The sequence below is a fragment of the Mus musculus genome, chromosome X (genome assembly GCF_000001635.26).
Source record: "Mus musculus strain C57BL/6J chromosome X, GRCm38.p6 C57BL/6J".
Lineage (NCBI taxonomy): Eukaryota > Metazoa > Chordata > Mammalia > Rodentia > Muridae > Mus > Mus musculus.
The window spans coordinates 102,295,128-102,321,134 of record NC_000086.7 but is presented as its reverse complement, the minus strand read 5'-3'; the positions used below and the strand labels follow the sequence as shown (position 1 = coordinate 102,321,134).

The 26,007-nt window shown below is 43.8% G+C and overlaps 1 protein-coding gene and 1 long non-coding RNA gene across 4 annotated transcripts in view; one reads left to right on the top strand and one right to left on the bottom strand.

Moving 5' to 3' along the window:
- Gm32262 overlaps positions 1–24,782 on the bottom strand; it is a 208,974-nt gene extending 184,192 nt beyond the window's left edge. The window contains exons 1-2 of the long non-coding RNA XR_003953070.1: positions 18,697–24,782; positions 18,137–18,190 (exon numbers count right to left, since the gene is read on the bottom strand). This is a non-coding gene — a long non-coding RNA (predicted gene, 32262). The remainder of the gene's footprint in view (positions 1–18,136; positions 18,191–18,696) is intronic.
- Hdac8 (histone deacetylase 8) overlaps positions 1–26,007 on the top strand; it is a 220,744-nt gene that overhangs the window by 184,247 nt on the left and 10,490 nt on the right. For 2 of the 3 annotated variants that reach the window (NM_027382.4, XM_006528275.4), the window contains exon 10: positions 13,391–13,496. The exons of the other annotated variant lie outside the window; for it this stretch is intronic. In NM_027382.4, coding sequence (NP_081658.1) covers positions 13,391–13,496 — 106 coding nt within the window. The remainder of the gene's footprint in view (positions 1–13,390; positions 13,497–26,007) is intronic. 3 annotated transcript variants of the gene reach the window in all.

Below are 26,007 nucleotides of genomic sequence, written 5' to 3'. Positions count from 1 at the left end.
TCATGGCACTTTAATAGTTTAAAGTCAGATTTCAAGATAGACCCATATCTCCTGTTGACTGCTTGTCTATGACCTTTGCTTCCCACCACACACCTTGCTTCTGTGACTGTCTGTTGTCCTTTTTGCAGTAAACTTAACTCCAAAAATTCATTGAGATGACCCTAAATTATGTGACATCACACTGGCCAGCTGAATGGCTTAGCTCTGTGCTAGTCCAGCTTCTGGAAGCAGCTAAAGGACTTGTCCCACTTAGAGTCAAACCCAAGGAAGTTTAGCCTGCTGTGGAAAACAAAGGAACAAAATCTCTGCAGCCCCTGGACTCTGTGTTAGGACTCTGGCTGCCCTGTCTGTTGACCAAATGCTGTATTTGTTTAGCTGCTAACTGTCATCTTCATTTGAGGGACGTTAAAACTCTGTTGGTTTGAGTGTGGCAAGGCAATGAATCATCCTTGTGTCGACTCTTAAATAAACTAGGGGACAAAACTAAATGTACCTTTGCTAATCAGTGGATGAGCAATGCTACAGAACCTTGAAGGGGCTGGACAGACAGAACCTGCGTTAGAGGCTTTTGTCTTGGAAGCCAAAGTCCTTCACTCTGTTAACCCCTAGAGCTTTTCTCTAGGTCTCTTCCTTTGATCCTCAGAAACAACGCTTGAAGGATAATGGGGTAGGGATTCCTGTCCCCATTTTATCAGTGAAGAGACTAACCCTTGAAGGATTATGCGATAGTGAGTAGCTCCCCTGTTGGAAACCAAGCTCTTGGTGACAGTTCTGAGGGGCTTTCCAGCAGTGGCTGGGTCACAGCCATACTGACGACACCTTTATAGGATAGCCAGCCATATGAAGGCAACATCTGTGGACTGAATTCTACATGCTCTTCACAGGGAGCTCTTAAGTGGTACCTCCAGATGTTTGCCATGTTTGTCCCTTACCCAATGCAGCAAGGAGACAAAGAGTGATGAAGAGCAGCCTTGGCAAGCAAATCGCCCTCCAAGACATGAGCCACTCACTCCCTTCTCACCAGCACGATCAAGTTCAACCTGTATAAATCTATTTTAGTGTATTTTAATTGCTTGTAAACTGAGTGTTTCCTGGATATGCCACTGACCATGAATAATTAGAGTCATTTCCATGACTGGGTTTTCGAAAGTAAATGGGCAGGCAGACAAAAAGGGCTGCTCAGAAGTGAGAGTCGCTTGTTACAGCCTGAGTGGGGGCATTTGTCCCAGCCTTCTCCAGTTTTGTTTTGTTTTTGTCATGATGTCACTAGAGCCGCCTGCTTTTCAGCTCTGCTGGCTGCCCTTTCAGTTTTTTATGCAGCTCTCATGTTAAGTAATGCCAGCTGTTGACAACAACCAGGCCCAACTGGCCACATGTCAGAGTCATTCATTCACCCAGCAAAACTGTATGGAGTACCTACTGGCCAAGCTGATACAGATGTCAGAAATGAGAAAAAAAAAAAAAAGATAGGGCCCAGCCCCCACAGTTGGGATGACACTGTTCAGTAAAGGAAAGACACACATAAACAACTGTTGCACTCAATGTGATAAGTATAGAACACTGGCCAGTTAACTGTGGGCTTATGGGAGGCACTTGGTCTATCTTAGGACCTGGAACCATGGAGCAGAGAGCCAACCTTCAGCAAGGGCTCAGGGGAGACAGTGGTGTTGATCAGATAAAAGAGTGGGAGAAATGCTACAGCTCAATGGGTCCACAGAGAGAGGGCCTCAGACCAGCCTTGGTATAAGATAAGGCTGGAAAAGTCTGTTTACTGGAACAGACTAAAAGCCTTTGTGTTTCTTGCTTTTGCATTGGGCTTGGCCTTGGAAAAGTGGGGGAGCCTACAATAGTTTTTAAGCAAGAGGAATGACTTGGGCAGATCTGAATTTCTGACAGAAAACTCAAAGCTGGTGGGAAAATAAAGTTAGAGGCTAACTCCAAGTATATGACTTTATTCAGCTTCATCTTCCCTATGGCCTATAGGCCCCTACCCCATTATCCTTCAAGAGTTGTTTCTGAGGATCAAAGGAAGAGACCTAGAGAAAAGCTCTAGGGGTTAACAGAGTGAAGGACTTTGGCTTCCAAGACAAAAGCCTCTAACGCAGGTCTGGCTGTCCAGCCCCTTCAAGGTTCTGTAGCATTGCTCATCCACTGATAAGAACCCTTTGCTGGCTCCCCTGTGGTGGCACTTCTTAGACCACAGCGACTGATCACTTCCAGAGCTGGCTCTCCATTCACTCATGAGGACAGGAACTGAGTCTCGTTCATCTATTCTAGGCCATGTCTGGCACACAGACATGCTCAGGAATCATGTGTATCATCCGAATCAGTAAGCAAATGAATCGATAGGTCCTAGAAAGTGCAAGCCTAGTTTGTGCTGAAGTAATCGATCTGATGGATGTGTCAGTAAGAAATCCCACGATGATGGAGTATCTGGTCCATCCGCTGCTTTGCCCTCTCCCTACCACACCAGTCAATTTGTCAGCAGTCAGCACAAAAGGAAAATGTGCTATTTGGAGAAGAAAGTTACCCAGAGGTCTATACTGGTACTGATTTTGACCCAGTCCTCTGTCCTTCCCATATAATGAATTTTTTGGAGACAGGATCTCATGATGTAACCTAGGCTGATGCTGAATCCACGATCCACTCACCATCTTCCTGCTGTAGCCTCCTGAGTCTGTGAATTAATGTTTGGTAACATGTTCACCTATCTCTCCATTGTCATCACTCTATTTCTTCTGCCTTTCTTACCTTCTCTTCCTTCTATTTAGACATTTCTCATCCTTTATGACAGCTATATTGCTTCTCATCATCTTCTTGAAGTCCAGTCTGTACCTTCACAATCCCCAATTCCCACTTCAGAATTCCCATCATCCTAGACAGTCAAGTACCCTATGCTATTCCCTTAGTGGAGATATTCCTGCCCACGTCTATATTCCCTACTAGATAAGCCCTTCAAGGCCTGAGGCCTTCACCATTGTCTCCTAGCACCTAGCACACTGCACCCTGCCAAGAGATAAGCATTCAGTGCTTTTAGACTTTACAAAGTACCTCAAGAGAGAATTGAAGTCCTCGAAGTGCCCCGGGACCTCGTTCTATCTCTTTGCACATTAGTTAGATAGAAGAGATTTATTTTACTTGGTTGTCGAAAAAAGTCATTGCTCATCAAACAATAGGAAGATCACAGTGAGGGATATCTTCTACAAAACCTACTGCTTCCAAACAAATCACAAAGACACTCACCTGGGCAGGGTCATAAATTTAAATATTTACTAAGGGGCCTTATTGTATGGTGGGACTCACCCATGGTACCGCGAGGAAACAGAGAAAGGAGTACATTCTCTATGAAGGGAGTTCATTCTCTATGAACTGGATTAGGTCTACTTGGAACACATGAAGCTTTGAGGGCCAAGAATTCAAGTTTTCCAGATGGAAATGTTCCGCAGATGACTTGAAATGCAAGTCAGAGAAGGGGACAAATTTCATCCGGGTCCACACTTGCAGGGCCCCTGCAGACATTTAATCAAAATGGCAACAGAAAATGTGTGCTTTGGCAGAGAGAAAGAGAGGCTGAAGATGTGACAGGAGACTGTACTTCAGACACAGATGAAGTGGGAGGGTCCACCCTAAGGATTGGGGAAGCAATGGTAGATGGTGATGGGGAGGATCTAAGGGGGAGGAGAGCTTGGCATGTGATGATATAGGATCAAATATGATGAATGGTAACTGAGAAGCAAACATTATATTGGACAATTGGGAGGTCACCGTTGGTCCTTGATCTCTCTGTGTACCCTACTGGCACAGGAACTAGGGCCCAAGCTCATGCTAGGAAAGCACTTTCCCACAGAGCTCCACTCCCAGTCCTTTTAAACTTGATTTTGAGATAGGATCACACTAAGTTGCCCAGGCTGACCTGGACCTCATTCTGTAGCCCAGGAAGATCTTGAACCTGCCGTCCTCTTGCCTCAGCATCCTGAGATTACAAGCTTTCTCTACCAGGCTTAATACTTTTAGTCTCCTAATACAGTAGTAGCAGCAAATGAAGATAGAACACAGCTGACTTAAGCTCTGCCCTCCCCACTACCCAGTACCCTCCGTACACTGGAAGTTGAGTATGGCACATTTTCTAGACCCAGCCTCAGAAACTTCTTTGACAGCAGTCACTACCAATGAAATGAGAGCAATCACTAAACTGAAGTTTCATAGGGTGTTGGGAGGAAGCAAAACTGCGATATGCTGAAGTGTCTGAGCAAGAATTGATCAAGGAGGTGAGGACAGCATGTCAGGTAGCTTAGGGATATAGAAAGGGTAATTGCTTAGCCGGTCCACCAAGGTAATGGTTACTTTTCCTCCAGCAGAATATGTTTCCAAAGTCATCTTAATATTTGTCCAGCAAACAAGCCAGATAAAACAATACCCCTGTGTAATCCCATCTTTTATCACCATCCTTGGCCAAAGGAAAGCTGAATGTTAAAAAAAAAAAAAAAAAAAAAAGCTTGATGTGTAGGCCTGTTTCCAAAATATTCATTTCATCAACAGAGCCATATGGTGTAACCAAAGTTGGCCCGGCATGTATTTATGAAGGAGGAATTCTCTCTAATAGTGGAAACTTGAGTATCGGTAGTAATGTAGAGAAGGTATTGCTCTTGGCCAGGGCTCTTCCACTAAAACCACGCCCTGAAGGAAAATTTTGGTTTTCAGGGAAAACCTAGAGAGGTGGAAAGCCCTACCTTTGTCTTGCCTGCCTCTTCCCGAGGTCCTGAGCAACTACTCTAGGCCAGGCACTGTCCATGCTTTATGTGAATTAACTCGTTTTCTATTACCTCGTCCTCCTTTCCTCCCACCACTTCCAGCTCCTCATCCCTGTCCATTTTTCTTAGCCATTTCCACTTGATCCTTCTCTTGATCTCTGCTGCTCTCTGATTTCAGAGTTCATGAAGACAGGCTAAGTTCTAAACTCACCCACTTTGATGAGAACAGACATCTGTACAGAAATTGATTTTACTCGCTGTCCATTATATCCAGAATCCTATTTCTTTGTATAGTTGGTAAGGCCTAAGAAGAAGGAAGAGTATCTAGCATTAAATAATGATGTTTGTTAAACATTTATTATAAGACAGGTACTATCGCAAGTACTTCCTGTGAGTCACCTCATTTATATTTTTGCAGCAACCCTATAAACTAGGTTCTGTTATTTTTCCTACTTTACAAACAAGAAAGCCAAGAGATTAATAGCAAAGATTTTCCTAAGATCACACAGCTAGTAAAGGGCATAATTGCGGTTAAAGGCTCATCACACATGACTCCAGAAGTCCTTGTCTTTAGCTAATTCATGACTTAGTGAAAAACCCACTGGGTTCAAATGCACAGCTGTGATGATTTTAATAGTATTATCATTAAGCTATTGGACAAGCCACCTAACTGGTCCCATGATGCACACACTGAACCAATATATTTATTATATATTTACAGTTATTCCTGTTTCTCCTATTATATTGTTCTCTACATTTTTATCCTGAGAACTGCCACCATACCTGATTCTTTTTGTTTTGTTCATTCCACTTTTCTAGGGGTTCTAGAATGATACTTAGCACCCAACAGAATGCATGCTCATGTGTATATGTAGTGCTGTGCATTGGCTATTTCAGGAACCTCACTAAATAGGTTAATTAGGTAAACAGGCTATAGATATATGCACAAGTCACTTCTAAGTTCATTGGCTAATGAAATAAGACTTGTTAATATTGGGCACATTCTCTGATTAAATGTGTTCAGTGCTCAAGTAAGATAACATTTCTGGATTTACCTTGCCATTTTGCTTACTAGACTTTTTCAATAGCAAATGTTTTAAAAATTATAATAAAAAAGAAAAATTGCTTTAAACCATCAGAATAAGGGCTGGAGTTCAGCTCCGGGTAGAAGGCATAATTTGCATGTGCATGGTCCTGGGTTCTATCCTTAGCAGCATATGAAAAAAATACCAAATAATAAAACTATTTCCATAACTTATTCATTCGTTCATTCAAAGACACAGTTCTTGGTATAGTTATACTCTTGGGTATGGGCCTCCTCATTAAGCAGTTCATACATCCTGGCTTTATCTAACAATTAAGATGAGGCGTACAGGTACCTAGAGTTGAGACAGTTGCCAGGTTGCCATTCTAGCAACTAACAATCTGCCTTTTCTTCCACCCTCTTGTCCACCTAACATCTATACAATAGCATATATCACCCTGACCTCTGGGTCCTGCTCTGGATAGTCCTACCTTCCATCCTCTGCCTGCCAGCAATTGCCTTTGATGTTCTGTTTCCTGCTGGTTCAAAACAGCAACTAATGGAGTTATTATTTTTGTTTGTTTGTATTATAAAGCCATGGCAATAAAATTTACTCCCAATAATACCACTGCAATTTTATGTCCTTAAAATGTACCATCAATGACATATGTAATAACCGACTTTCCTGTAAACAGAAATGTTTTTCTGAGAAAAGAGAGGGCTTTTTCGTTTCCATCATGGTTGGACCTAGGTTCTTTGATGGAATAATTGGAGATACAGGAAAGTTTGAGATGCATCATGTGAGAGGATGTTAGGGTTCAAAGTACTGGTATTATGTTATTCTGGTTATGATGAGTTCTGCTCACAAGGTGATGCAGAACAAGCAGTGCTCTTCCTGGCCAGGGCCCAGGTTACAGTCAGAGACACAATGTTCCCAAATAGTCACAGAGAAAAGCTTCAGGTCTGTAAGAAAGATTGACACTAACCTTGGACTTGTCCTGGTGGAATTAAATGTAATTTTTAGAAAAGGAAGGAATTTGAGTTAACAATGAGAAGTTTGAGAGTCACTTAGAGTATTCCAGGAAGAGAGCTGGACAGAAGCAGTACCATTATATCCCCAGCTGGCTGAGAGATGGGGAGGCAGCTCTGTCCCCAGGGATGAGCTGGAAGCATGAGAAGCTATAGCCCTTTAAGTTTCTTCTTTATTGCTTCTCATCTGAAATGACAAGAGGCTTCTGTTCACTGTCCCCCTCTCTTTCTGCTGGCTCTTTTGCCCTACTGCTCACTGCAATTCTTATCCCCCAAATATCCTTCCAAGTATCACCCTTCTTCCAGTGGTGTACCTTGGTCCTCTGTCATGACTTCACTCACACACACTGCTATCACATCTCCAGCCACCTGTGAAACATCATTGTCATGTCAAATCCAACTAACAGCAAGCCCATCTTCCATTGGTCAGTCTCACACCACGTAATTTACCTCAGTAAATCCATTCCTATCAGCTGCACTGAGATCCTCCAACTCATCCTGACTCAGAATCCACAAACTCCCTTCTTCCACAGCCAATGACAAACTGCCAAATCCTGTTGAGTTTCCCCTTAGGGTATCCTATCTACTCCATCCTACAACAAGTATGGTTCAAGTCCTCACTGCTTTTCCCTGAATTCCATTGTGTTAGCCTCCCCATTTATCACTAGCCTTTCTTTCATGAGCCTGCCCCAATGCCTACCATGGAGAGTCTGTCTCCTCAACCTGAAGCCAAAGCTCTCCTTTTCCAGTTCTGGCTACCTCATTAGGCCTTGGTGGTCTCCACATATATCTTGATTCCATTTAAGAAACCCCTACCACATATAACTCTCCACTGCCTGTCTGCCATCACCCCCATCCTTCAAGATCCTAGTTCTCCCACTGGATGTGAACCACTATGGAATCTCAATCACACTTTATCTTACTCATGCATCAAATATGAATTGAGCACCTGTTTTCCAGGCCTTGTGCTAAGAACCATGGGTAATATAAAGATGCATAAAGCAGTACTTTCCTTCTGTGACTCTTTCTTGGGCTGTTCTTGCCTCCATGTCGTAGGTTCCTTCCCCAGTACCTGTAAATATACTCAAGATGCACCCATTTTAAATCCTCCCCACAGCCCCATACCAGATGAAAGTCCTTTAAAATAAGGTACTGTCATCTGAATTCTCCTCTCTACTCTCTCCTGTCTAAATCCTTGCCCTTCTCTGAGCAAGCCTCTGTCCATATCCTCCTTCCTGTGGGTACAAGAGAGAGACAGTTTAGACCTCATCTCATTTAAAGTCTCTAGAAGGGTCTGGAGAGATGGTTCATCAGTTAAGAGCTCTGCTCTTGCAGAGGACCCAGGTTCAATTTCCAGCATCCACATGGCAGCTCACAACCATCAGTAACCCCAGTGTTCCAGGTGATCCAGTGCCCTCATCTGGCCTCCAAGAGCACTAGGCACACGTGATGTACAGACACACATGCAGGCAAAACATGCATGCACATAAAATCAAAGTGAAATCTTTAAACTCTCTGAGAGATTTCAACTTAGTTGCCAGAACTGCTTCCACTTCCACTGACCAGCCCAGAAGTGTTCTGGCTTGCCATGATTTCTTCCCGCTACTTTCCTCTCCCCTCTGTTGCAGGCCCTCTACCCTGCTGACCAAGGCAGTCTGTTTCCTTAACTTTGTTGTCATTGGTAATGCCCAAATCTATAACACATGTGCCGTGAGAGGCCCAGCCTCCCCTTCCACTGGGCCTACTCTCACACATAGACCTTTGTCACTAGGATCCTGACTCTGTGTGCTTCCCACTAGAATCACCCCTCAAACCTCCACACCTTCTTCTGGGTCCACAGGCTACATCCTCTCACTGTTCCTCCTGCAAGGCCAGACATCTTTACTCTCTCCCTTACTCCCCAGATCCAAGTTACTGCTCCATCCTGTTGATACTATCTTTGCAGGTTTTCCTTTGCCATTACTCCCACAAGTGTCCCTGTCCCAGTTTGATGAGCAACCCTCAGGGCTGTAGCACCAGCTTCCTAGCAGGTGACCGTACTCACATTCATTCCTCAAATTCCAACAGACTCCACATGGGAGCCAGTGAGCCTTCTCTTATACACCGATAGCCCGTTCACTTCCTGTATCTGCTCCAAGCTTCCACTCATTATCCCACACGTATTTATTTACCACCTATGAAATGCAAGTATTGTTTTGAGAAATGGCAACATGGCAGAGAACAAAACTGTGTTCTGCCTTTATGGGGGCAAAGGTAAAGGCATGGTTTGGCAGGGCCTGCCACAAAGTTTTTGCTTTCCCCCACAGTCTCCTTACCTACAGCTAATTATCCCTAATTTGGTGCTCTCCTGCTTCAGGCACCTTGCCTTAGCCTGGGCTGTGCTAGGAATGCCTTTTCCCCACCTCCATCCTCCCTTGGCCAGACCTCCCTCTGGTGTACCTTACAGAGGTGACCTCTAGGATAACATAGTTTTAGAGTTTAGCTTTGTGCCTAATGCATGCTTCAGATCCCCACCTTAAAATGGAAACAGTGATACACACCATATAGGTTGGTTGTGAGAATTAAGTTCAATCCATTAAAAAATACTTGGATACTTTACATACATGACAACTGATAAGCCTGTAATAAACATTAGCTGTCGCCGCTTTGATTTTAACACTGTTTGTTACCTTTATAACGTTCCTCATCTCACTGCTCCACAGTTATCTGAGCTATTAAGCATACCTCATTGTCTTTGTACCCTTGTGACTAGTCTAGGCCAGCACATAGTAGGGAGTTACTAAGTGTTGAGGGAAAGATAGAAAAATCCGCTGATTTAGGTCTCTGCCTGGGTTTCCCGTGACCAGGCAGGATGATGGAGAAATAACAACAGCCTCAAAGGCTTCCCCTGCTATCTTTCTGACCAGGTATCCAATTGTGTGCTGGGTTCATTGTGTGCACAAGAGCTGCAAAGGATTGAGCAAGAATGGAGAATTAAGTTGGGCTGAACTGAACTGGAGACAAACTATTTACATTCCTTTATTCATTGACTCGTGGGGTCAAGACTCGGACCCTGCAATGACTACCCCAAAGCAGCCATTACCTTCAACCCCAGCCCTTTGCCCCACTGCATACCTTCCATTTGCCCTGCCCCACACTACCTTGTTCCCCTAAAAAAAAAAAATGTTTCAGCTGAAGCCCAGGAAGCAAAAGGAGTGCTGCAGAGAAAGGGGAACGGGTGGAGAGGGGTTAGCACCTCCCTTCTTCCTTTGCTGAGATCAAAGCCAGTATGTTCCCTTGAAGGCCGGCTAGCCCCTTTCATCTCCTGCCCCACCTGCCTGGATGGGACTGCAGTGTGCCCATTTCCTTTCCTCCTGGAGCTGGAGGGCAGTTCCAGGGTGGGGCCATGGGCTATTTCTAGTGCTAGCAAAATCCCTCCACCTCAACATCTTCTTTGCATACCATGAACCATGATCATGATTCCTCTCTACCTCAGTGATCAGGTCTCAAGACCCTCAGAGCAGAAACTATGAGAAAAGTCCATTTCTCCGCTGGCCCTAAGCTAACCAACCCAATGGCTGAAGCAAGTGGGGAGGCCAGAAGGCTTGGTCTGGAAGAAGGAACAGGCTCTTCTTTCCCCATCTCAGGCCTGAGCACTCAGCCAGCATTTCTCAGAGTATAGCGGGGACAGGGTTAAGCAAGGGTCTCTTGCTCCCCCCACCCCCAGGAGACAATTCACGTTTATCAGAATCCCACCATATCCCAGGCTCCAAGCTAGGTTCTTTGATAGATATTATCTCCTGACCACTCAAACAGGTCAGCATTTCTCATGCCTGGGGTGGAAATGGTGAAACCAAGATTAACAAGCTTACCCCAGGCACACAGCTAAATACAGGTGCCAAATTCCTGCTGCCCCTGAGCCCCACACCAGAGCTCTTTTCACTCTACCTCCAAAGCCCAGGTTTGTGGGCTTTTTGTGCTGAGGTGACTCTGAATTACTCCACACAATTAACCAGACACCTAGTTAAACCTTTAGCAAATTAACTTCATTCAGAATATATTTAAGTATAACAGTGACTGCTTGAGTTTGACTCTACGGGCCATGCAAATAGAACATGACAGAGTTTGTGGTCTAGCGGAGTGGATCTAACAAGTGCCAACCTCTAACACGAGAACAGAGGCTTTAAATCTGTACATTCAGTTGTCCTCGTCCGAGCAAATCCTCCAAGACTGGGAGCAGCCAGCTGCTGTGCATAACTGGCTTCCAATACAGGGACTTTTCTTAAACATCTGAGTGCCACTCTCCCAACCCCACCCCCAGGACCTGAGGAAAAGAGTTTTTGATTGGCAAAGGTGAGGAGACGCTTAGGTACCCAGGCTCGGCTGTTACCTGTAGCAAGTCTGCTTCAACAAAGAATGGCTCACTGATGACTTTGCCCAATGTGTGGCTCAGTTAAAGCCAGGTGCAAATGAAGCCAGGATAAGAGGCTTAATCCCAGCAGAGCCGCCCAGTCATGTGGCAGGCAGTTCTGGCCCCAACTGACCATGTGGTTAGCAGCCATGTGCTTTTTGTCAAAGGGGACTAAAGTGGGAAAGTGTAGGTAATCACATAGTAGGTGCTCAAGTGAGAACATGCTATCCCAAACCCTTGGCTCCAGACAAGCTTCATAGAGCACACCTTGCCTACCAAGAAGGACCCACGGTGTCAGCTCTGCACGTGGAGACAGCAGTCACTCCTTTTATATCTCGGCTAGGCACCCTGCCTCCGATTTTTATAGTACTCTAATTCCAAGGGTGTGGGTCTCCCCAAAGAGATACTTTGATGCAGCTGCCTGTACTTGGTGGCTCTAAGCATGTCTTTCCATTCCTATGAGATGAATACGTCAGTTGACACATCTCAGGAGAAGAGGCCACCACACCTGTTTGAAGCCTTCTCTTCTACAACTTGAACTGAAGGCCCCTCCTCAGCTAAAAATAAATGCTTCTCAACTTTCTTCAGCCATGATGGGGAGGGGGGATAGTTTCTAGATGTGTCCCCCACCCCAGGGAACCTTGCTTTCCTGCTTCATATAGGGATTTGGTAAAGATAATCTTTACTCAAGGTAGCTTCCATTTCCAAAATTTGGAGTGCTAAGAATCACAAAATGATATCTCTGGCAATGACTAAATACCCTTCCCTTTCTAGGTCAATTCACATACATGGCATGAGAAACATTGGCACCATCTTGGATAATTAAATGTGTAGGATTTTCCTTTATGGTACACAAAAGCTATCTCCCCATGAAATTAATCTCATGGGTTCCACAAAAACCCTGTTAGAACCTCTAGAAACTGTTCTACAACATCTCCCATGGTTCCAGATGTACATCCAGACTCCTAATAAGGATACTGTAAGTGACAGTGGCAATAACTTAGGGTTCTTTGAGTGGCATCAGAGTCACGACATAGCAAGATTCCGGTTTTCATACGTGCAATAGTGTTTGTGGTTTGGCTTTATTTTGTGTTGGGGGAATTTGGATTCCCTGGTTTACTTACCACCTAACAATGTCACTATTGAAACACATCACGTTAAAGACCATATGCTCTCTCTCCAGAAAGCACACACAAATACTATTTCTGTTGAAAAAAAAAAAAACTAAACAGAAATTGTAGATTTGCATATTTCTCATTCAAAGACTGATCCCATTTGAATGATTCCTTTGTCACAGAATGCTTTTCCCCAAGTGGGCCCTAACAGGAGCTAAATTAGATATCATGACTTACAAAAGGTCACGAGGAGTCATCTAGTGAACTAGAAATAGAATCCACAAGCCTTTCTTTTGAGTCCTCGAATTTAAAAACAGAAACTTTACTATAGAGAAAGAAAAACTGAAGTAGCCTTAGTAGACTCACTTGTCATTCCTGGAGCAGGGAATCCAAAGCAACCAAAGTGAATGGACTGTGAGGCCAAGAGATAAATCAAGCACAGGGACTGCTGTCCAGTGGGGAGATGAGAGAAGGATCTATCCAGTGCTTATGCTCACCGAGAGGACCCTCAAGAGACGCTAATGCATCTTTACACCCTCCATGCAACTGGCACTGTGACCTGCATGTGACTTAGAAGCAAGCACTCCCTATCTGAATGGTGGCCATAAGATAAGCACCAGCACAAGGCTGTGGAGGTTGGCAGAGAACGAAGGACAGCTTTGTGAAGGAGGTGACATTTGAGCTGTGCCTGGAAGATGGGGAGGTTTTCCCCACAGGCAGCATGGATGGGGGGGGGGGTGCAAGAAAGCAATGAGTTCTAAGAAAGAACAAAGTGTGGAGAGAGCACAGTGAGCCAGCATGCTAGAGCACAGGAAGTAGGAAGAACTATGGCCCAAGCAGAGGGACCCTTGACAGCAAGCTCCCAAATTTCACTGTGACTGTCACTGAAGGGCTAAACAAGTGCACATAGTGATGCCACCAGGGTAGAACTTCCTGCCACTTCATGCCACTCTGCCCTTTGAGGCTGCCCTGGCTGAGTCAGGAATAGTGCACTTCTTTTGATTGCCCTGTTTGTATGTGGTTTGGTTTGGAGGTTTTATGTGGTTTTGTTTGTTTTTTGGCCTTTCCCTTTTCCTTACAGTTTTTCACAGCATATGGTCCTGATTATGTGCTGGAAATCACGCCAAGCTGCCGGCCAGACCGCAATGAGCCCCACCGAATCCAGCAAATCCTCAACTACATCAAAGGTGAGCACCACCCTCCAGTCCAGTGTGTGGTGGCCTGCCGCTGGGGGCTTCCTCAAATACCATTTGTCTTTTGGCAGCTAATCATTCCATTGACTTGGAAAGGAAGCCTCTTTTTGGCCTGACATCTCATAGCCGGAATTCTACACAAGCCACTCACTCTGGTTGAGATTGTCACTTGGCTGGCTAATGTCACCTTCAGAAGAACAAAAGGTTCAGCTTTAAGGCACTTCCAAGGGAAAATGAGTTATAAAATATTCTGAGAGCCTTTTTCTTTGAAAATGCCAACAGTAAAACCATCTTTAAGGGTTAGGTTATATGTCTCAGTGGTAGAGCATTTGCCTACCACTCCATCTCCAATGCTCTGAAAAAGCAAAACAGAAAAACTCCTCTTTAAATTAAGGGAAGTTCAAGGGAATTTAGACCTGAGGTGTTACTATATGGAAGGAATTCCTCCCCCAAACACTCTTGCAGCATGGTCTAAGAGAGGGCCTTGCAAGTCTATGGAGGTCTTGTGAGCAATCAGGGAGTTTAATGCAGCCTTGCTCTTAGAACCCAAGAGCACAGCTACTGCCCTCTACCCCTCCCCCCAATTTATTTTGTCCCCAGGATAGAGAGAAATGGTAGTTATGGCTATATAGTCCACTAGATTCTTGGGAGGGTCTTTGCTCTTAGCTTTCCATTAGAATCCCCTCCCAACCTCTCAGCTGCTTCTCCCCCACCCCTTTTAAAAAGACTTACCTATCATTTAAGTGTTTAAAGCAGTCATTTTCCTGGTGTGCATGCGTGCGTGCATGTGTGCATGTGTGTATGTGTACATACACTTGGATCCTATTTGCAGAGTTAAGAGGCCAAACATATCATATTGCCTGCCAAAGAGCGAAATTCTCTTGTTTATTCATAAAATGACACAGACAGTGCCAATACCCACTTTTGACTCCTTCCCTGGAGTGCAGTCCTGTGTGAAAAGAGGCCTGCTCAAAGCTGGGCTCATCTAAGGGGATATGCAGTGTTCTGAGGGTCTTTACTGAAAGCTATGTTCAGTAGCAGAGTGAGCTCGATGACAACAGCAGAGCCCTTGGTAAGGACCGTGCTTCTGGGGCTCTTTGGACCTGAGAAGATTTTCTATGCTAATAGTCTCAGACCTCACAGTTTACCCTCACAGCTCATCGCCCCTTGTAAGGTCCTGCAACCCAAAGCTTCTTCTGCCCCTAAAGTTTCAAATCACCTTCCTCTGATCTCCTGGTAGCTTCCCACTCTACAAGTCCTCACTTTCTAACAGGTCTTCCTCCCATCTCAAATCTTGAAGACCTTCATAGTCCCTCTGTTGCTGACCCTTCTTGCTCTGCTACAATCTGGACAAACACTGGAGATTTGCACCCTTCCCCCCTGACTTCCCTCCGCTCCTCTCAGCTCCAGAACACAGACCCTATTTTCCTTGAGATTGTTTCTAAACCAGTTTCACTGGTTCACGCTTATCACTCCTTCTCCTTCCTTGCCATTTTCCCTCCCAGGCTCTAAATTCTGGTGGCGCCCAAAGCACTAAAACCAGACAGCAGACACATACCTCTGCAGTACCTGCTCATACCTCAAGTGTGCACATGAATGGATGCCCTTGCCTCTGCACACATTCCCAGGCCCATTGGCTCTTGGGGAAATGAAATGGCAAAGAGGAGGAGCTGTGAGGGAGGTGATGCAGTGAGATGAGCTAGCAGGGAAACCTACTGGACGAGCAAGTGAGGGGGATTCAGGGTAAAAGGCAGTGCTGAAGTTAAAACAAACGGAGGGCACAGCCATCAAACTTCTTTGAAGTGTATTAGCAGATAGAGGCACTATTTGGATAGTAACACAGTGAATTTCAGCAGGTAGAAAACAAACTGAGCCAGGAACTGGATTCTCAAAAGAGACTTCATGCAAAGCAAAATGAGATGTGGCTTAACAGCATTTCGTCTAAAAGAGAATTAGAGACGGTAGTTGACATAGAGTTCAGTGTGAGTCACTGGGTCAAGGTGGCCTCCAGAGATGCTAATGCAGTATCGACCTCACTTTAAAAGGGCTCTAGACAAATAGGAACATGTTGCAGGAGGTCAGCCAGTCTGGGGAAAGCACTGGAGCCCAAGCTCCAAGAGGTCTGCTTAGAAGAGCTGGGGCTTTCTGGAGAAGGAAAAACTCAGGCGAGGAGTTGGTGGGGGGGGGGTGGGGGTGGACAAGCACCCTGCCTTATTTCTCTGGGAGGCTGTCAGAGAGCAGCAGGACAGGGTCTATGTATGGCTTTAGGGCACAGGAGTGGACTCACAGATGGGTGTCATAAAAGAACTGATTTTCATTCACTGGGAGGAATTTATAACACTTACAGCTATCTGAAGTGAAACAGGGTGCCCAGAAGAGAATGGGGACTGTCACTAGAGACAAGGTGAGGAGTAGAAGGTCACTTGACTCCTGCCTGGGGAGAGGATTCCTTCCAACCCTGAGATTCCAGACATTTATACACAGCAGGGAGCGCACGGAGAGAAGGAGCTGGTGAGAGCTTAGGTTGGCTGATGAGTCACTGTGTTGGGTGGGGACGGCCTGCTGAGGGAAAGAAAGAACTGATATGGAGACAAAGGGAAGTCAATAAGAATAGGTGACAAGGATCCAGGAGGGTGGGTGGCAAGGACAGAGAGTAGAGACTAGGAGAAATGTTCCGATTTTCCATTAACTGTCTCTTTTACAGAGTCTTTGTGCCCCTAGCCAAGCAAATTAACAAAGCACCTGAGTCCAGAACTGAAAAAGAAAACTCAGCTCAGCCTAGAAGAATTGAGGCTAGAAAGAAGCTCAAAATGGCCAAGCTAACCTGCTATACTGATACTGTGTCCCTCAGCCTAGTGACGCAGGCTGCCATCAGATAGTGTGTTGCCATGACAATGGTCAGTGTGGAAAGGCTTTTTGAGGTGTCTGTATTCTGCAAGATGTCCTTAACCAGTCTTTAAGACTGTCATTTGTTCTTGTATATAAAAACCTCCATGACGCTGGCTTCTCCACACTGCGTTCCCATACCATCAAAACCTAGAGCAGGGTGTAGGTGGTCACAGGTTGTTTAGGGAAGGTGAGGGGGCATGGAGAGGAGAGCTGGACTCAACCCCTGTGTGGGGAATTTATCCCCAGTATGTCTATCCAGTTGAATTTGTTCAGCCTTGGGGTTTTGGAGTTTTGCTTCTGTTTTAGGTTTTGGTTTTTGCTGTTGTTGTTTGTTTGTTTCTGTTTTCCCACTAAATCCCTTAGAAACATAAATATGAAATTTTAGCCTACTGGAAATGAAACCCCAGAAGATTTGTCTTATAGAGATGCATGTACATGCACTAGGACAACTAAATGCAGAGGCAAATTGCACCTAACCCATCTTTTCTGCCCATCAGTCATTTTTTTTTTAATGTAAAACACGGAGAGCCAGGCGGAGAGATGTTCAATTCCCAGCACCCACATGGCAGTGCACAGCTGTAACTCCTGTTCCAGAGGATCTAATGTCCTCACACAGACATATATACAGAGGCAAAACACCCATGCACATAAAAGAGAAAACAAAAACAAAACAAAAACCCCACAGAGACTTAACCAAAGCTACTCACTTTAGACATAGAAAAGGTCTGTTTTCTTTTTCACAAACTGTCCTTCTTGTCCCAGTGAGCTACCCTAAGTGTACACTTCATTGCCCCCAAGAAAGTCCACATTTCAGAGTGCATGACTGAACACAGCTCATGACTATGAATGTGAAGTCATCCTTGCCCCATCTCCACATGCTTGGAGTTATTTGTCTTTCCTCTGGTTAACATACTCCAGAGGAATTAGCTCAGAGTGAACCTTCCAGACTTGGAACAGTGCTGATGTGATCAATCCCCAGAGAGGCCCAGCTAGCTCTGCATAGGGAACCCCGGTAGAGGTAGGAGGTTTGCTGCTCTCCAGTACCTGTGGCATTTAAAGCAAGGAGGGACCACCTGGGGCTCTCAGCTTCCTGTTTCAGCCAGACCTAACCCTCTGAAAAGAGAGGAGGGTGCACTGTGCAGTTGTGATTATGTGCTGGAATTAACACTGGAGATTTCAGGACATGCTTAAGGGTTCTCAGAACTATACTCCAAACTTGTCTTGGGATCCCGAAAGAAGTCCATGGTGGATCAAGAGAACAGGAGAAAGAATGGGAGAGAAAGAGGGTGCAAGAGGGAAGGAGGAGGCCCTAGGGGCTACAGCTGCCTTTCCAGTCCTTGCAGAAGAAAGCTGACAGTGTAGCAGCCTGTACAGGGAAGGCTAAGGAAGGATCTATAGACTGATGTGATCGTGGGCAGAGAAAGTACAGGTGAAAAAAGAAAAATAGCTACTATGTCTCTTCTAGCTGAAGAAACTAAGGCTCAGAGAGAATAAGTGACTTAACCAAGGTCCTCTTCCTTCATTTAGCAAGTGCTTACTAACCACTTTCAGTGTGATTCACAGTGTGCTGTGAGGGGTAGTGCAGCCATTTGAGCCCAGTGATGTCTCAGTGGGAACTTTACAGTCAGGCTCTTTGGCCTTTTTGGTTCCCTGCCTCTCCTTGGTAGCAAGCATTGCCTGTCAAATCTACTCACCTTTTCTGTGTGCTTTATCCAACAGCCCCGCCCCCAGTAAGCCCCTCTTACCCCCTCACTGCACACTCTGCTCCTTCCATGTCGCTGATCCAAAGCACCAAATCCCTGGAAACAAGAGGAAAACGGCCATGAGCTACTCCTAAAGTTCTGGCCCCCAAGCCATGCCTTTGAGTGCTCCATCAGCTCCCACTCAACTGAAATCTGGACCTTTGAACTCCTCCGTTCTGAGCTAAGAGGAGGACAGGGTAACAAGGGGTAGCTCCTGCCACCTCCAGTGTGCTATGGCCACCAGCTCCAGCCTGCTGTTTACAGTTCCACAGCCCCATGCTGAGACCCTTTGCACATCTGCTGCTAATATTCTTGAGAGAACTATTGTGTGGGGGATGGGGAAAGAAGCATCCACCCCGCCCCACCCCGACTGCAGCCTGGAGTCTGAAGGTACTATGGGTTGGCAGTGGGGCTCAGACTTCAAGGGCTGCTGGAGCCTTAAGCTTACAGCAGTTCTGTTGAAGAGACACTACCCCAAAGAACTGAGGCTTAACCCCCCCCTCTTACTGAGAAGCATTTGAAAAGGGGTTAGAAAGCAGGGTTGACCCCAAGGACAAACCGACCATTTGGTTTCCGGTTTCTTGGAAGGACTTTGGAGCAGGACTGTGGTGGAAATCCCAAACTAGTTTGCTTGGCTTTAAGTAAAGATCTCTGTGCTGTGTCTCCCTTATCTCCCCTTCCTGCTCTCTGCCCTCTCCGCATCCCTCCCCCACCCCCAGCAGACTCCAGGAGCCGGCCACCTGCTTGCACTTTCCCACTGATCAGACTAGTAGCTTTGCTTCACTAAAAGCAGAAGGAATGGAAAGGTTTATTGTGGCTACTGTTGCCAAATGAGTTACAAAAGTGGCATGCTTCAATTTTTACAAATTCTAAAAAAAAAAAAAAAAAAAAAAAAAAAAAAAAAATTGAGGGCTATTCCCCAAAAGTTATAATAAATTAGCAGCTTAAATGTAATATACCATGAGGTGAAGGCCATTGACAGATCACTTATGAAAACCAGAATGTTCTACTAAAACCATGAGGTAAAAAGGAACTGCAAGTGTACCACACATTCACTGTGTTCAGAACTTCACATAAACTGTCTCATGTATGTCCTTATGCAGTAGGAGACTGGTAACCACGGGCACAGTCCACCATACTTACAGCCACATAAAGCCAAGTAGTGAACTGCAGACTTGAATCCAGGCCTGGTAGCTAGCCTCCACTCCACATGGTAGCACTGACTTGCCTGTGCCTACTAGTCATCTCTCCCCTGTTTTTACCTCATCATTCTTTGTAATCCATTCCTACTCTTCATAGGCGCCCCAAAATGCATTCTGAATCAGTTACATTTTAAGAGGTATGGTCCTGTCTTCTCGTTAAATATCAACTCAATCAAGTTGTTTTTGAACCTCCAATGTGTTTGGTGTCAGGAGCACTAAGTGGCTGAAAACATGACCTCTGCCTCTAGGGACTAATTGAAGTTAGCCTCCATGGATGGCTGGGGATATCACAGGGGCTGACACTGCATAGAAGCAGCTGAGGGTAAAGCGTGAGGGAGATTACTTTCTGATGGCTGGAGGATCTGAATAGAGCAGAGGACAGATGTGACGGTCAGCAAGGGACTCTCAGAAGCATGAGGACAAAGCTGGCTGACTGAACTGAAAAAAAAAAAAAAAAACAACAACAACAACCTGGAAGCCATTCTAGGTTCTACAATGAGAAATGACACGATAGAGTGATGATTGCGATGGATCGTGACAATGTGGGCCTGGATGAGTCTAGACTAGAGCTGAGAAATAGTGTGTAAAGACTGTCACCAGGCCTTGGGAATAGGTCATTTATAGAGAATCAAGGATAAGGGAAGAAGGAAGGTCAGTCTGGGGTTTCCTAGGTGGGCAAAAAGCAGGACTGGGAGGCTACCAGTGGAGGACGCCTAGCTTTCCACACCCATGCTTAAAATAACTTATTCTGTTCATGTCATATTCTGTTTTGATATACTAAATTTGAGGCATAATGCTAATTCCATCTAGCATTTTTATATGAAAAAATTGTTGCAGCCAACTACAAAGAAGATTTTTGGAAAGACTCGGGTGAGACAAGTATTATATATTAAGTAAAAAAAAAACACAAAATGGTTTAATGCCATCGACTCTCAATTTTATAAATGCATATATGTGTGACTATGTGGCTATGCACAGGAAAACATTCAAAAGAAATGATAGCAGTAGGTTATCTTCAATGACAACAGTTGTTTGAGGCAGTGTTTCACTGTGTAGCCCAGGTCAACCTCAAACTCGTGATCCTCCTGCCTCAGCCTCTCCAGTGCTAGGATTGCAGGCAAGTGTCACTATATCCATCTGTCTTCAATGATACTTTGCCAATTGTCATCTAGATTAAAATTATGAGTAATTTTTCTTTCCTCTTTTTTATACTTTTTAAAGTTTCTAGCATGAATATCTATTGCTTCACAGTCAGAAAAAAAAAAACCTAATGTCTGTTTTTTGTTTAAAGAAAAAGACAGTAAGAACCAGTGATGTAGCTCAATAGCAGAGCAGTTATAGAGCCTGTCCAAGACCAAAGCTTTAATCCTTATAGTAGAGCAGTTATAGAGCCTGTCCAAGACCAAAGCTTTAATCCTTATAGTAGAGCAGTTATAGAGCCTGTCCAAGACCAAAGCTTTAATCCTTATAGTAGAGCAGTTATAGAGCCTGTCCAAAGACCAAAGCTTTAATCCTTATAGTAGAGCAGTTATAGAGCCTGTCCAAAGACCAAAGCTTTAATCCTTATAGTAGAGCAGTTATAGAGCCTGTCCAAAGACCAAAGCTTTAATCCTTATAGTAGAGCAGTTATAGAGCCTGTCCAAAGACCAAAGCTTTAATCCTTATAGTAGAGCAGTTATAGAGCCTGTCCAAAGACCAAAGCTTTAATTCTTATAGTAGAGCAGTTATAGAGCCTGTCCAAAGACCAAAGCTTTAATCCTTATAGTAGAGCAGTTATAGAGCCTGTCCAAAGACTAAAGCTTTAATCCTTATAGTAGAGCAGTTATAGAGCCTGTCCAAAGACCAAAGCTTTAATTCTTATAGTAGAGCAGTTATAGAGCCTGTCCAAAGACCAAAGCTTTAATCCTTAGTTTTACATCTTATCTGACAATTATACATTATAAAATATGGCCACCAGACCTACAGACCATTTCAAAAATGGATTTGGGGTAGTTTAGAAGTTTCAGGTGCTGTTTCTTCTAGGTACCTTAGAAATTCTAGGGTGTTCCATTTATCTTGAAATTTAGATGATGCTTTGTTGAAAATGTAAACCCTCTTTTGTCCTGCAAAAGGGCAGAAAATCCAGATGTTTCCTTTTCCAAATGCCCATCCATTCTAAGGTAACTCTTTCAGTCTCTCTAGGTTTTGTCTTCTGCTCCACTGATCTATAAATCTGTTTCTTCATGGTCCTTAGTACCATGGCTATATAATAAATCCTAGAATGAGAATGTTTCCCCATAGTTCACATTTTTCAAAATCATTGTAGGTAAAGGCTGGAGTTGCGGTGTACTGCTGCAATCCTAGCACTCTGAGGCGGAGACAGGAGTATTAACAATACAGTGCCAGCATGTGCTACAGAGCAAGACCCTGTCTCAAAAAAGAAGTTAGTTAAGACTGCTCAAATGTTTCAGTAGGTTAAGATTCTTGTCACTAAGCCTGATGACCTGAGTTCAATCCCTGTGACCTGTGTGGTCACGTGCTACAAAGGGAGGACCGATTCCTCAAGTAATTCTCTGGCCTACATGCACACAAACATACACATGAATACGCATTCTAGATACATACATGTAAAACAAAACTAAACTAAACTGGTTCTTTGTCTTTCCATATGAACTTTAGAATAGTATTGTCTAGTACAATAAAGTAATTTTGATGTAATTTAGAAAGAACTTATGTTAAGCCTATACTTCTTTTGGATATAATTGATAACTTTACTATGCTGAATCTTCCAGCCTATAAATATGGCAATATTCAACTTTTAAATTTAAATATTATTAATGTTGATGTTGTTGTTGCTAATTTTACTACGGCTTTATGTGTGCTAGAGCAACCACTATACCCCCAAGCTACATCTTCAGCCATTTTCACTTTTATTTTGAGACAGAATCTTGCTAGGTTGTTCAAGCAGGTCTTGAGCTTCAATCCCCCTGCCTCAGTCTCCCACATATCCGGGATTACAGGCCTGAGCTACCATACACAGCTAGATTTTTAGTTTCTTCATTAACATTTTTAACATATAATAAAAGTATCAATCTATGAAGATAAAGCAATCCAAAACATGTGTATGCCTCACACATCAGTGTCTTGAAATACATAAAGAAAGGTAAATAGGAGATCTATCATTAAGGCTGGGAAGATAGCCCAGCAGCCGAGTGCTCGCCTAGCCCGTGTAAGGTCTTGGTTCAACCCACATTTCAGAAAAGAAAAGAAAAGAGGAGAGGAGAGGAGAGGAGAGGAGAGGAGAGGAGAGGAGAGGAGAGGAGAGGAGAGGAGAGGAGAGGAGAGGAGAGGAGAGGAGAGGAGAGGAGAGGGGAGGGGAGGAGAGGAGAGAGGAGGAGAGGGGAGAGGGGAGAGGGGAGAGGGGAGAGAGGAGAGAAGAGAGAGGAGAGAAGAGAGAAGAGAGAAGAGAGAAGAGAAAAAAAATCCACGATTAGAGTTAGAGACTTCAGCATCCCCTTCTCATCAACCAGTTTAGCAGACAGAAAAGAGCCAGGGTATAGAAGAACTCAGCAACACTACCTGTTAATAGGCTCAAACTGACATTCATAGGTTACTCCAAACAACAATAGAACACATATTTTTTTTAAGTACTAAAGGAACATATACCAAGATAGGAACATATACCGATCCATAAAACTAATCTCAAAGAATTGAAAATAACTGAGATTATATAGAATGTCTTTTCTAATCATAATAGCATCAACATAGAAATTACAAGCCTCTTGAAAAAGAAAACTCAAGACCCACATAGCTTCACTGGAGAATTCTAATTCTACTGAAATAAAGAGTTAGCACCAATTGTATATTATGGCTTACAGAGAATAGGAAAGAAAATTTCTGTTGTTGCCACTGTTATTGTTTGTGTTCTTTAAGGAAAGTGCTCTCTATCTCTCCCATATACACACATAGGCAGAGACTTGTGTACAACACGATCACATGTGTGACTACAGGCACATGTGTGGCAGCATACATATGGAGGTCAGGGGATGCCTTGAGTGGTCCTAGCCTTCCTCCTTGTTTGAGAGAGGGTCTCTGGTGTTCACTGCCACCCATGCCTGTCTAGATGGCCTTTGAGTTTCCAGGGATTGTGTCTCTACTTCCCATCTCACAGTAGGAGCCCTGGGATTCCAGATGTGTACTGTGCAGATTCCAGGGATCTGGATTGGAGTTCTTGTGAGTGTGTTCTAAGTGCTTTTATACACTGAGCCTTCTCTCCAGCCCGAGTCTTGCCATGTAGTCTTGGCTGCCCTAGAACTCTCCATGTAGTTCATGTGGAACTGGGATTTGTGGAAATCATCTTGCCTCTCACAAGTGCTTAGATCACAGGCATCATTACCACTGTATCTCCCTGCCTCAGCAACAAAAACAAACAAAACTTACATCTATAAAAAAATGTACTGGTCTGTGATCGTAAATGACAAAATCGGATGCTTTCCCTTCTAAGTTCTAGAGCAAGACAAGGATCTCTAATCTTGCTGCTCTTAGTCAAGATAATACTGGGATTCCTAGCCAGTACAATAAGGCAAGAAAAGGAAATTAAAATATATATATATAAAGAGATATCAGAAAGAAAAAAAAACATTGCCTCTATTTTGTTATGATTGATAGTTTATGCCAAAAATCTCAAGGAATTTATGTAAAAAAAATAGCTAGAACTAAAAAATTAGTTCAGGAGCTAGGACTGAAAGTCCACAGCAGAGTGCCTTCCAGCACTCGTGAAGCTCAGCTGCAATAACAAGTACCTCCACAGAAATTAACAGAAAAAAAACATTCAACGAGGTTATTAAAAATGCTTAAAATTGGGGTTGGGGATTTAGCTCAGTGGTAGAGCGCTTGCCTAGCAAGCGCAAGGCCCTGGGTTGGGTCCTCAGCTCTGGAAAAAAAAAGACAAAAAAATGCTTAAAATTAATTATATTCTCTATACTAACGTGGAAACAAAATGAAATTAAAAATATAACTCCATTCAGTCACTTGAATCAGAAAAAAAAATGAAGAAGAAGAAAATCTGAACCAACCATGGTGGCTCACCCAAGTAAGCCCAGATATTGAAGCAGAAGGATTCCCAGTTTGAGACTTGCCTGGGTAGCTTAGTGAAACTTGCAGTTTTTTTGTTTTTTGTTTTTTGTTTTTTGTTTTTTTAAAAGGCAGGTGTGGGAGGGTAGGCATCAAGATGGCTTTGCAGTAAAGACACTTGGGGCCAAGCCTGATAATTTGAGTTCAATTTCCCAGGTCCCACATTGTGGAAGGAGAGTTGACTCCCAAAAGTTGTCCTCTGAACTACACACACACAATGTATAAGGAAATATATGGTACTAAAGGCTGAAGCTAAGACCTTATGTTATGCCATTGATCTACCATGGAGTGAGCTATAGCTCCAGACTTTCTTTTCACTTTTTCTAAAAATAGAATCTGTATTAGAGTTCTCTAGAGGAACAGAAATTACAGAATGATTATATATATATATATATATATATATATATATATAAACATAATTATATAATATGCATTATATAAATATATATATTAATGTATATTCACATATGTATATCTATAGTAAGGGGAATTATTAGAATGGCTTAGAGGCTATGGTACAACTAATGCAACAATGGCTGTCTACCAATGCAAAGTCAAAGAATCTAACAGTTCAGTCCAAGCAAGCAAAGAGCAAGCAAACTTCTGTGTTCTATATCATTTATATAGGCTGCCAGCAGAAGGTATGGTCCAGATTAATGGTGGATATCTTACCCCAAAATATCTGGATTAAAGGTGTATTTTCCCACCTCAAAAGATCCATATTAGAAGGGGTCTTCCCATTTCAAATGATGTAATTTAAAAAACATTCCTAACAGTTGTGCTTAGTCATTTGACTTTTAGTTAATCCCAGGTATAGTCAAGTCAGCAACCAAGAATCACCATCACAGGGCCATGTTAAATTGCCCAAGCTAATCTTGAACTTCCTATGTAGCCCAAGCAGGCCTTGATTTTACAGTCCCTGCCTCAGCCTGCACCAGTGCTAGGATTACAGCACTGTGCCACCAAGGCATAGGTTCTGCTAAAATATGTTTAGGTCTAGTTCCCTAAAAAATTAAACATTTGGGTTCCATTGATTATTTGAGAACAAAAGGGAAGCACCTGATTGCTGCTTAGCAGGAGTACAAACTCATGCTCCCATTAGACCTCCATTGATACTGCACCTTGGCAGGGATGGAAGTGGCACACTTTTTAAAACAGAGCTAGCCCAGGCTGGTCTCAAACTCACAACCTCTCTCTGCCTCTCTGCCTCTCTGCCTCTCTGCCTCTCTGCCTCTCTGCCTCTCTGCCTCTCTGCCTCTCTGCCTCTCTGCCTCTCCTCAGTGCTTGGGGTTACAGACAGACCTGCACCACCACGTTTGATTTGATAGTGGATCTTTTTTCTATTGCTCCCCATAGGACCTCTACTGATGGAGCAGTGGGTGGGTCTAATTGGTATTCGACAGAAGTGAAAGGGGAGCAGGATATTGCTACACTAATTTCCTACTTCAACTTTTCATTCATCAGTAAACATATATTAGGTGTTAATCTGTGCCAAAAGCTGCCCTAGGCACTAGAGAGATGGGGCTAGGAAAAATAAAGACTTTGCCCATCATAGAACTT